General features: G+C 43.9%; 1 protein-coding gene across 1 annotated transcript in view; it reads right to left on the bottom strand.

The window, feature by feature from the left end:
- igsf3 (immunoglobulin superfamily, member 3) overlaps positions 1-12800 on the bottom strand; it is a gene marked incomplete at both ends in the record, with an annotated part of 60048 nt that overhangs the window by 40444 nt on the left and 6804 nt on the right. The window contains one exon of the mRNA XM_079230327.1: positions 3809-4189. Within this exon, the coding sequence (XP_079086453.1) occupies positions 3809-4189 (381 nt within the window). The remainder of the gene's footprint in view (positions 1-3808; positions 4190-12800) is intronic.

Below are 12800 nucleotides of genomic sequence, written 5' to 3'. Positions count from 1 at the left end.
CATTAAGATGAACACTTCAAGTGTGGTTTACTCCTCTCAGTTTCTCAATCTAGTGAAGCAGTGTAAATGTGGAAGGATGAGTGATGGATGTATAAGGTTTGCTGACCTGAAGCTACTCTCGAGAGGTCCGTGGCAAAGTCAGACAAAAGGTTTTTAGGGAAGTTAAAAGTAAAAATAAAGTTGTGTTTCTGGACACTTGATGAATGTAAGCCTAACAGTCACCCTACTTTAACTGTGTTTGGTCTCCACCAACCCCCTGAGGCAAATACCTGGCACTTTAGCTATTGAATGCTCCACTATGTTTAACAGCTAACTTTGTTTGTCTGCTGTGTGGTGCTGAGCAGAATGTCTGCAGCTGCTGGAAACAATGTTGAGACCAGTGAGACTGAACCAAAACACTTCAGCTGTGAAACCATGAACTTTGGTACGTGATGAATTGCTTTAGAGCCGAGGGGAAATGCAGAGTCTGGGGATAATTCTCCAAAGGTTTCTTCACTACCAGATTTTCACACACAGATTCATTCTGGATTTAAAATGATTGGTTATAGACGCTTCAAGCACGTGAGCCAATTTATATTATTGACATGCATCCTTATGGAGCCAGTAAACCACACCAGTAAAATAACATTGGAAATGTCAAATCTAACATTTTCTGCATTAGGAAATACTGATTTCCCTGCATCTCTTTGTCATCCTCTGATTTAGTGGACATAATAGTATAGTATTTGTGTCATGATGGCCAATGACTCTTCTCACATGTGTAATCATACTGCACTGCCTATAGGCAGTATTGGCACTTCGGGGGCAGCTGCATTTTCATTTGAATGAACCAAGTTGAGTATCACAGTGGATAAAAAGAGACACATACACTTGATGTTTCTCTGCTCATTCCATTTTAAAAAAGTGCTCACACAAAGAGAAGCAGGGATCACGTTTCCAGGCGATTAACCACATGCACAGCAGAGGTGTGTGATTATTTGAGAGACAATACAACATATGAAACCACAGCGTCACGGTATCAGGGAGAACGACGTCCAGGTGCACAGGAGAAACTGTTCTCCTCCTCAGACAGCAGCTATTACGTTCCACAATCATGATCCTTCTCTGCTATTTGTACTGACATGGTCCAATAGATGAAAGAAACCCATCCCTGTGAGTAAGCCTTAATGTAGCGCTCAGGACACAGATTACTGTGTGGCCTTCTATGCCTACAATTAACTCAACCACCACAGGACACACACACACACACACTGACTCACACAGACACTTCTGGCTGCCCTTCTATCTCATAGTCTCATAGCCTTCCTCCCATATGGCCCCTACAATACTCCCCTGCTTGTGGTTGTTCTTTGACATCACCCTTGAAACACATATTCTCAAAGGCAGCATCAGCAAAGTTTTTTTTAACACACACACACACACACACACACACACACACACACACACACACACACACACACACACACACACACACACACACACACACCAAATGGGAGAAAAGAGGCCACGGCTGATAAATGGAGACAGACATATAGATGACAGAATGAAAGACAGTGGAATGAGGAAGAGGAGGGGGAGGGGAGAAAGGACATGCTATCATTGTTTGCCCACCACGGTGCAAGGAGGCGTGCAGCTGCCGGGGGTTCACAGAGGGACTCAAGTCAAGAGCACAGCAAAGAAAAGAAAAGAGGGGAGAGGCCCTTCCGCGTGCCCCTGACCTCTGAAACTGGGTTAAGAGGTTAGAGACACAGAAAGGCTCGGATAACAGTCCCTCAATACCTCCGCTCACACACAGCTCCCTCACATGCATTTCTATAAATACTGTGTGCTATCAGTAGTGCTGTTTAACCCTGCGCCGGAGCCCTGCCCCACATTCAGATCATACTAGAAAATACAGCGGCCGAGGTCCTGATAATAACACGTATTCAATGAAAAGAAGAGCCGGTTGATCTGTGACCGCACAGTAACTTTTGATCTGACCTGAGCTGACCTGTCGCAGACACAAAAGTAAGCATTGCAATATTGGTATTTCTCCGTTTGCAGAGACACTCAATGAGTGGCTTCATATATGAAAAGAATAACTTGAATTTCCCCCCCAACAAGCATTTGGTTTGCACTTTGACCCTGTGAGCTAGGTCAGCCATTTCAGGCATGAAGTTATGAAGGGAATGGAATCTCCATCTATGACAGCTGTGTCTTCAGTACTGCGAGCCTGTTGGATATATCTCTATACGTCTCTGGGAGAAAGAGAGAGAGCGGGAGAGCGGGCAGGAGAAGAAGACAGAAACTAATGCTGTTTGAAACAGTCACACATCACGCCAACACACCGGATGCGTTACTAAAACAGCTCTGGGCAAGGGAAGAATTCAGTAGGTGTGGGAAAGCGGGATGCAAGTTTGTGTGAGTGTGTGTGTGTGGGTGTGTGTGTGGGGGGGGGTGTGTGTGAGGGAGATATGAGAGAGATAGGTTTTCCTCGGGCAGAACAGAACAGGTGGGACTTTGTGTTGAAATCGAGTGCAACGCTTCCTCTCATCACACTCCTTCAAAAGAGTGCACAGATCGCAGCTCGAGGGTCCTGGTTATTGATTCCCATTTGTGACCACCGCTGATCTGATTGTGATACAACTATTGCCCCTGCTTTACTTGGACCTTGGACTTACACATCTCGAACGAGACACCACATTCAAGTTCACAGCACATAGGCCCCAAAGGCCCCGAGCTGAACATTACATTGTTCATTTGTTGAACATATGCAACATTAAAGGCACAACATGTATCAAAATGACTCCAGGCAGGCCCGGAACTTTTACTTAAAGGTGCTAAATAAGAGATTGAGAGCATTTTCTATTGTCTCCCAACGGCTCTCAACATGGCGTCTCGCAGCGAACAGGACTAACAGCACAAACAATGGCAAACGTGCTGGAAGGGCTAACAGTGGCTACCTGAGGGGGATCGGTCTGGATGACCTTATCAGCTGTAACTGCCGTATGGGAGTGCAGAGCAGCAGTGAGCTAACCAGGCAGGCCCGCTTATAGGAACAAACATTCACTAAAAGCACACAAGGCCAGTCCGGCTAAGTCAACAAAGCAAAGGAGAAGCTTGGACAGTGACTCACACAGAATGACTTCATTCTCTGCACAGGTAGACGTCCCTCCACTATATGTTTACAGAGATAATAGTTGTTTGCTGCTATATGTATTTATGCTCTGGAACCATATATTGCACCTTTTTCTGGAGGGGCCCTGTGCCAAATGTACTTTTGATACCTTTCTTTCCTCCTTTCATTTACCTAAATAAATGGTGTGTAGCAAATTGCCACAAACTAACTGACACGCAGCAAACCTGGGGCAGAATATATAATGAAGCTGCTGTGTGTAGTCAACCATATGCACTGTAAACCTGATGAGTACCTCAAGGCAGGAGGAAAGTGTGAGGGGTCAACAGGTCAACTTTGCCCAGGGGCCCCACAGCAAATTAATCTTAAATAATAAAGGACTTAAATTGCTTGTGTTTGAAAGGTGTTCCAGTATACAACTGATCAGTAAATGTCTGTTCATATATACACACAACAACCTTTTACTAGTGTTGGCTTTGTGTTTAACACCTTGATCAGATATAGATACAGATATATTAACAGCCGTAGGTGTTGTGTCACCAGATGAGCGAGCATATGTCATAACAGGGGATTCATCTGTATATTGACATTGTGTGTGTGTGTGTGTGTGTGTGTGTGTGTGTGTGTGTGTGTATGTATGTGTGTGTGTGTATATGTGTGTGTATATGTGTGTGTGTTTGCTTAGGGACTCACCAGTGAGGTTGGTGCGCGCGCTGTAGGATCCCAGGTAACGACCGTCTGTGTTGGGTGTGTAACACTCAAACAGCCCCTGGTCCTTGGCCTGTACTTTGGTGATGTGGAGCATAGCCGAGTCGCCGCTCAGCCTCTCCACATCGATCTCTTTGCTATTGACCCTCTGTGCATACACGGCGTAGGCATAGTTTGACTGACTTGTGCTCACGATGCGGATCTCCCTGTCCGGTGCTGATGGCAGGTACATGGACCACTCAAAGTCCTGCTCCACCCCTTCTTTGTAGCCACTCACGTTGCACATGATGGTCACATGAGAGCCCTCAGTCCGTACCAGCGGTCCACTTTGCACAGTTACGACTCTCTGCGCCACGGCAACACCGGCTACAGACGGAGGTGGGGTGAGAGTGATGAGAGAGAAAGAAGAAAGAGAGATGGGGTGAGGGCAGGGAAAGAGGAAAGAGAACATGGGTTACAAAACTGCAGTTTAAATATTTAGCATTGGCAGAGTTTATGCACCTCACATCTCCCAGGAAATACAGAAATAGCGTGACATGTGCAGCTAAGCGTTCTGGAGAGTGCTTACTGAGGTTGAGGTGTGCACAGACGAACACCACTAACTACTTGAAACATTCACAGGAACTCTTTTTAACAGCTGTCATCCAGTCACGCTCACTGCTGCTATTACACAGTCACATTAACCCTTCGCCACACGGACAACACTGCAGCTAAAACCACACTGGAGGTGATAGGCGGCCATCTGGGAGTGAGCAGAGGGGTCAGTGTGAGCTGCTAAAACACAAGTCAGGCATGTAAATGTGTCGAGCTTCAGAAAGTATCAGTATTTTTTAAGTGAACAATAAACACGGTTTTGTCTGATGCCGACATAATTATTCATAATTACTCAGATTCCAATATAAATCAGTGTCTGCATATATGGTGGTGGAAATGTAACACATTTCTCTACAGAAATGACCCAAAATGCTGTAGGTTTGAAATCATTAAGAAAAGGTGTTGCCTCTACATTCATTGTGTCCACCAGCGAGCATCAACTATCACTTTGTCTCACTCAGTATCTCAGTCACAATTCTTTAAGGGATCAAGATGAAAAATAAAAAATTGTATGTATAATTATATAATGATATGTATACTTTGTTTTCCCTGACAAAACAAATGAAATGCCAGTAGGTGCAGTTAAATTACACATTAACGCTGTACTGCCAGAGGTCAAAACTGCAACTTGCAAATCGTAATGACTTGTTCTCATTGAAACAAAACATTTCATTAGTGGAGTGAACCATATACTGAGCATTGTAGCCATGTGAGAACTGACTTCAGCATTAAACTCCCCCCAAGGAGGACCGACTCCTACTTTTCTGTATGTTGCTTTGTAGCCTATTTAGGTATTTAGGTAGACAGCATATGTGAGTCTTGCCTCAACCCCTTGCATTGACACTCGCACACACACACACACACACACACGCACACACAGAGACCCACACACACACACACACACACACACACACACACACACACACACACACACACACACACACACACACACACACACACACACACACACACACACACACACACACAGCATTCACCATTCAGGGAACAACTACAAACATCCCTCTCATTGGGGCCGGAGACAACAGAGCACTTACACATACACCCCCAAATCCAGACAGAGCGACAAGTACGCTGTTTCCTGTTTGCACAAGCAACTGGGGATTGCAGCTGTGTTTGTGTGTGTGTGTGTGCATGTGTGTGTGTGTGTGAGAGAGAAAGTCTGTAAGATGCTGTGTCTTTGGGACCAAAACTTGGCATTAATAATTCACCAGAACAGCTTTTTTAACTTTCTCTCACACTTCCACAACATCCCCACCTTTCATTCATGTGTATTAATGCGAGTCCATCCTTTTCCCCAGCGTGCATGACTGTGTGTGTCTGTAGATCAGATGTTTTACTTCCCTTTCTGCGCTTGGAGCGTCAGGTCTTTTGTTTATTGATCGTTTGGTTTTCTTAAAACAAATTCCACTCATAAGCGGTTAGAATCTTTACAAATATATGATGTCTTAAGTACCCAGCGTGTGGCCTCAATTGGATGGGATTTGAATTCTGTCCCAGTGGCATCCCAAAGTGAAAACTCATTAAAGTTATCATTCCTTATGGCTTGATTTCTCCTAAGGGACCCCCGAAGATAACCAGGATATAAATCATTAAAATGTACTCATTAGTGTCTCAACTTTAAATATTAACCTTGTTCTCAAAAAAAAAAAGGAAAAAAGTTCAAATGTTGTTATCTGCAAATGAGCTGCATCTAAGTTACATCAGAAAAATCCTAAAATATTATAGTGACAGTAAAAATAACATTAACTAATGTGAAGTATCAGACATCAGATGAGCCTTTAGGGTTAAGGGGCTATAGATCTGGGGTTCTGGTTTTGCCAGCGGATTTACAGGCCCAGACCTCTGTTTATGTGCGCTGCTCATTGTTTCCAGTCCGATCAACAACTTGAGGCGTGAGACTGGAGTTGGAGTAAACGAGACCACATGTACAACTGGATTTCTTCACAAGTTGCCAGTTTAAAATACTTTCAAACAAATAAAAAGCAAAATCATCGTCAGATGATAGCCGCTGGGGTCCGAGATTGCATTTCAGCCTCGTTTGCTCTCCACACCGACTCTTCACCTGCATTCAACCAAAGCCTGACAAAACGTGGCAAGTCATTAAAACTCTGACTACAAACTGAAACCAGATCAATCCCAAAATCTTTTCACAGATATGAATGGAATATTATAGAGACACTATATATGGCTTGTGATGATAAACCCAGTCAACTAGTACTCCTAATGTATTCTTAAATAATTCTGTACTTATTAATATAATTTCCCAATTGCACACTGCTTACATTATTCATGCAGTCCTGCTGAATAATACAAGACATCTCCTGATTCTTTCATGTAATAAACATAATAAACATAATCATTTTGTTTGCTGCCACATCTGTAAACAACCCACACTGCTGTAAAAATAGAAGCCATAACCTGCAGAACATTTGGCTACTGGCATTAAAAAAAAAGTTAGTTAAAGGAAATCCTTCCAGTAAGCAAACACCGAACGCTCTGGATATGAAAACTGAGATTGACAGAAAGTCTACTGTGAAGTGCGCCGACTGAATCTGGTTGTGTATATTATGGTATGCATTAGGTAAGAGGCAGCCATCCATTCTGACTCAGACTTTGGTTCCCTGTCTTTCTTCACTGTGATGTCAGTGTGCTAATCTGGCGGCTCCCGGTCTACCCACATCCAGCTCAGATCAGGTCAGGGCTGTACCGCTGTATCACTGCTTCTCATGTTGCCGCTGCTCATCCAGAACGGCTGGAAACGTGTTACTCATACACCCCGCCCCCCTTCCCCTAAAAAAAAAAAAAAGCATACTACTCATACTGTGTTGGTGCACTAAGAGCTTTCCTCCACTTGCCTGTCTCCTGTCATCCTCCTGAAACAAGCTTCTCTGAGTTACTTCTGATTATACTCTCACTCCCTTCCTGCTTGTTTCACCCATCATCAATCCTCCTTTCCCTTTCTCCCTGTCCCTCCACTCTCTCTCTCTCTCTCTCTCTCTATATATATATATATATATATATATATATTTCTGTCTCTTCTTTGTGACTCCCTGTTCTCTGCTTCTTTACAGACAGGATTTAAGCAGCTCCGTGAAACTTCAAAGTGCCCATCGCTCTGCAGGCTATTTAGAAAGGCTGACAATGACATACCAAACCCGGCAGACCTTCAACTGATCGCTATATTCCACCACCCTTTCGCAATAAACCCGTGCCCGCAACCTCCCCCACTTCTTCACCTCTGGCTGCGCTGCCTCGATCGCAGAGTGCCCGTATTTGCTCAACAAGGCCTCGGATTTTCTATTATTAACACTCATCTCCATCTCTGCATTCCGTGGATGTCTTTCTCCCCCTCTCCCCCTCCCGGCCTCACCCTGTCTGGCTTCCCTCTTCTTTGTTCTCATCGCTCATCTTTGCTGCCAATCGCTTCCCACACAGCTTGTTGACTGGACACAGGAAACATGCGTCTCATGTCAGATGATGGAGAATAACCACGGACAAGTTCTCTAATTTACCTTGCCGTTTGTCGGCTGGAGCATTCAGAGCAATGGGAGCAGACGACTGCAACGACTGCAAACACACACCACACACACACACACACACACACACACACACACACACACACACACACACACACACACACACACACACACACACACACACAGAGAGAGAGAAAGCTGCAAAGAGGATTATGCTAAGTGGAAGGGGGGTTAAATACTAATCCAATCATTTGTGGCCAGTGTCTTATTCTCAGTGGAAACAGCAGGGAGGCCACTAGCATTCATGCCTCCTCACACCATCACTCTCCTACGACACATGATAATTATACACCAAGAAAGGTGTATAATAAAAACACTGCAGGGTGTAAGTAATAAAGAGGACATTCACAGTGGTGGGAAGATGAGCTAATGGGGGATTTGAGCTGTCCATCACATCTTCTCATTTTGCTTTGATTCCTACTTAAAAATAGATAAAAACAGAAAACACCTCAGAATGAGCTGCCAGCAAAAGGCGCCTCAATAAGGTATCCACACCTGGAGTATCAGTACTACCGAAACTAAGGAAGTATTTGATCACGAGTACAACTGATTCCTGCTTCTGTTCTGTGCATGCATGCAGTGAATGAAAGAGGAGCATTACCTGGCCAATTGATTTTAGATCAAAACCAAATTGTGTGGCCTGTATGAACAGCCGCCTCCTCCAACTTTTCTACAAAAAGTTTCGGGGTAAGTTGAAGAGTGAGAGTTGAAGACTGAAGCCAGTGAAATATGAATTAATTATGAACTTGCTTGGTAGACACAGGGAAAAAAAGGGCCTAGTCAATGTCCTTTCTCCCCAAGGGAGGTTCAGACTCATCCCACAGATCTGAAATCTTGTGAAAATCCGCAGACAGGGAGGTATGAGCAAAAGGAAAAGATGGCATGGTGAGAGGAAAGGAAAAAGAGGAACGAGGAGGAAGATAAAGAGAAAACGACAGCTGCCTCCAGGGGGCTGAACACCACACAAATGCACAGAACTAAGTGAATATACAAGTGTACCACTGACTTATATGCTGCAGACACATGCGAGACAAGGAGACATAAACGCCGGAGAAAGATGAATAACATAAGAGTATTTCCCTCTCTGCACTTCTCAGCCCTGGTTAACCAGTCTCCAAAATCACTCAGCATTTTTCTCCCTCTAGGCCCCCGAAAGCATTTGACCCTGTTAACATCATTACCAGAGAGAGCACCAGTGTGAGGGAGACAGAGAGATTCGAGGATGAGGGGAAACTGGAGGGAGGAAGATGAGAGCCGCAGAAAGGGGAACCTTTCCATTTATAGAGGGTATGGAAATCGTGTAACAAAAATAAACCTGTATGTGATCATTACATTGCACCCTGCAAGATTATAATTGCCATTTATTTCATTTCCCTCTCTTCTTCTTCTTCTTCTTCTAAAATTTGACATAAAAGAAGTTGAGCCTCTGCTGATGCAATGTAAAAACACATTGTCCGTACGCAAGTGAGCCGCTCACTCCCTGTACACGACCCCATGTAAGCATGTCATGTGAATGTAAGCCATTTAATGGAGTGAGGAGAATCTCCACGCTTTCTTCCCCACAGATGTCTCAGATTCTTGGATCTTTGATTGATGTGCTCGAGGCAGTGTTACATATTACAATTCTGGCTTCATTCTCGCAAGCTTTTTCCACTCCTTGTCCATCCCGTGCTGATAACCATCACCTGCTTCACAGTGTATGAATCAGTAAAGCAGTGGGCCGTCACGAACAACCTCTGGCCCCTTTTGCCAGCTTCAACCAAACCCCATATCCACTGCCGAGTTATTTACTTTTTTTTTTAAAGACGAACCACGGAGACTGCTTGTTCCTTCTGTGCTGAAGAGGAAGCTAAATGATTTTCAGTGTTCAAGGGAAAACATTCAAGCTGTTGGAAGCCTGTCAGCTGGGAAACAGGAATGACACGAGCGTCTGACATGATACACACAGCCAGAAAGGGAGAAAGTGTTCTAGCCAGAAAGGGAGAAAGTGTTCTAACCTCCATTAGAGGGTCAGCTAGACCGGCTGGCAGGCCAATCCAACAGCTGACAAACAACTGCCCATTACATCAATGCAGCTCTAATCAGAGCGAGAACAAGGGGAGATGAAGGGGAAATATTGTATGTCACCATTTCATCGTGGTACGGCTATCGTTACATGCAGGGATTACACGATGAAACCGGTTACACGCAGGGAAAGATTCACTCAGGGAGTGTTTGATCTGTATGACGGCAGCGTAAGGAGGACTCGCCATACATTTCACAACCTTATAAAGCAGAAAACATAGCCAGAAGGCAAAGATAACAAATAGCAACCATAAAAAAAAGACATACAGTACATGTGAAGTACATGAATGTATGACACATTTATGCTCCCTCCCACTATCTCTACCAGGGCTGCAAAAACTTTTCATGCAAATGCTGCATAGTTCTTCTCTCTCCCACTCTTTCTAAACTGGGACAGAAGTGTTTTTACATAGTTTGACATTTTGGGAAATAAACTTATTCACTTACATGCTGAGAGTTAGATGAAAAGAATGGCATCTCTCTCTCTGTGTGTGTGTGTGCTAAATATGAAGCTACAGCCAGCAGCTGGTTATCTTAGCTTAGCATAAAGACCGGAGGGAGGGGGAAGCGGCTAGCTTTGCTCTGTCGAAAGGTAACAAATTCTGCCTTCAAGCACCTTTAAAGCTCATTATTAACATACAGTACATCTTACAGAGGGTTATGTCATGGACTATATATATATAGTATAGTTTTTACAATGAAAACAAGACACAAAACACCAGCTGTAGTCTTATATTCACTATACAGACAATTATTTTGCTTTGAAGTCTCAGCAGGAGGAAGCCAAGTCCATGTAACTCACGGCAGTCGAGTCTATGTCAACTTGTCTTAAATTTCCATTTCTGTGACTCAAACGTCTCCAGCTCTTAACTGGGACTCCTGCTGTGTTTCACACCTGGGTCATGCTGTCGTCTTCTCTCTCACTATGCTAACTAGTCCTAATTTATGGCCCCCCTAGGCTACAACAGTCATGACCCCACCTGTGCTGTTGCTCATAACAGCTGGTGAGACCAGGAAAGAGGCAATGGGGGGGGTTTAAGGCTAATTCATACGTCTGTGTACATGTGTAACTGTACACTGCAGGTGTCTGTGGCACTCACTATACAAGTATATCTAAGTGAGCGGAGGGAAGTGGGATTTTTCCATGTGAGCCGATTCATATTTTCTCCCATCCTCTTCCATTGCTGCTAGTATTTGTCGATGGTGTCAACAACAAGGAGCAGATAATAATCCATCCTCCTCTGTTGAACAGCTGCCTCTTCATCCTTCCTCCTACACCCTCAGCTGCTTCGCCTTCCTGTTTGTCCACGATGGAAAACAGCATTTGAGTTTTATTGTTTGGTGCCGAGTAATCGTTTGAAACAGATAATCAGCATGCAGCGATTCCTCTGAACCTTTTAAATAACATTCTCAAAGCAATTTAAGACAAATTTCTTCGATGCCAGATTAAACATATTCCTTCTCATCTGGTGAAGCTACTGATTATCCAATCATATGTAGTGTCATGGCTCCATCCCACAATGTGAAGAAACGTAAATGTGATTAATGTGATTTGCAACTGTATTAGAGGATGATTACATGACTCCGCTAGTTATCTGTGCAGTAGCAGTCCACAGGGTGCGCCTGTGCTGAGCTATAACTCAGTTACTACACCATAGTCACATATGGCCCAGCTACAGTGACATCTTGACATGTAAATATAATTAAAGCCGAAAAATTGTGTTCGCACTTGAAGGCAGTTCCTTACGAAGCTAATTGTGAATAAATAATTCATAGACAGAGCAGCAGCGAGAAAGACAATGAGAAAATGGAGCTGGGTAGCAATATTTCTCTTGCCACTTATTTGCCTCTGTAAAAAGTATTTAAGAGGAACTCATTGGACTGTCTGACGCCTACAGTCATCAGGCTGAACAGTGGCAGGCTCAGTCAGGTCACACAAACTATCACTTATTCATAAATCAAATAAAGGCTCACTATACTACACTACAAGTGGATACACAACTTCCACTCAACACAGAAAATACAGTAATATATCCTGCTACGGGAAGAAATCACGCTTCCATCATTTTCCTCATGAATGCCAACTTGCTTATGAATTTTACATAGATCTCGGACTACAAACGGCACTTGACAAAAGGTGCCATTCTCAAAACGGCAGTCCATGCTTCTCACTAACGTTTGGACAATATAAAGCCATGACTTGGAAGATATTAAAAATAAGGAGATAAAAGAGGGATATGGTTTGCATATTGTCTCGTCAAAGCAACAATTCTGCACGTCATTGAGAGCCGAGTAAACATTTACAGTGTGACAGATGGTTATGGTCAGTCTTTATGCGATGACAAGAAGATGTGGTCGGGACGTTATGGACGTGCTTAGGTGAGCAGTTTATAGCGCCAATCATTCTTTCATAGAGAATTAGACGACTATCCCATCTACTGTTTAGAACAGTGTGGAAGACAAAGGGGTCCCAACAGGGGCAAGTTGTAAAGTGGATTATTCATAACACACACACACACACGCACGCACACACACACACACACACACACACACACACATACTTAAGTGCCTCAATCTACTCGCCAAACCCATTAATTCTATAAGGACACCTGCTACCCCACTAACCTCATCTCCCCAACCCCCAGTCCTGACACACTGGGTGTGCCCGCCACACACACACACACACACACACACACACACACACACACACACACACACACACACACACACACACACACACACACACTCTGTATGACAAAGCA

The sequence above is a fragment of the Taurulus bubalis genome (assembly GCF_910589615.1).
Source record: "Taurulus bubalis genome assembly, chromosome: 15".
NCBI classification, from domain to species: Eukaryota; Metazoa; Chordata; class Actinopteri; order Perciformes; family Cottidae; genus Taurulus; species Taurulus bubalis.
Note: the sequence above shows the minus strand (reverse complement) of the source record. Positions and strands in the feature narration are given on the sequence as shown.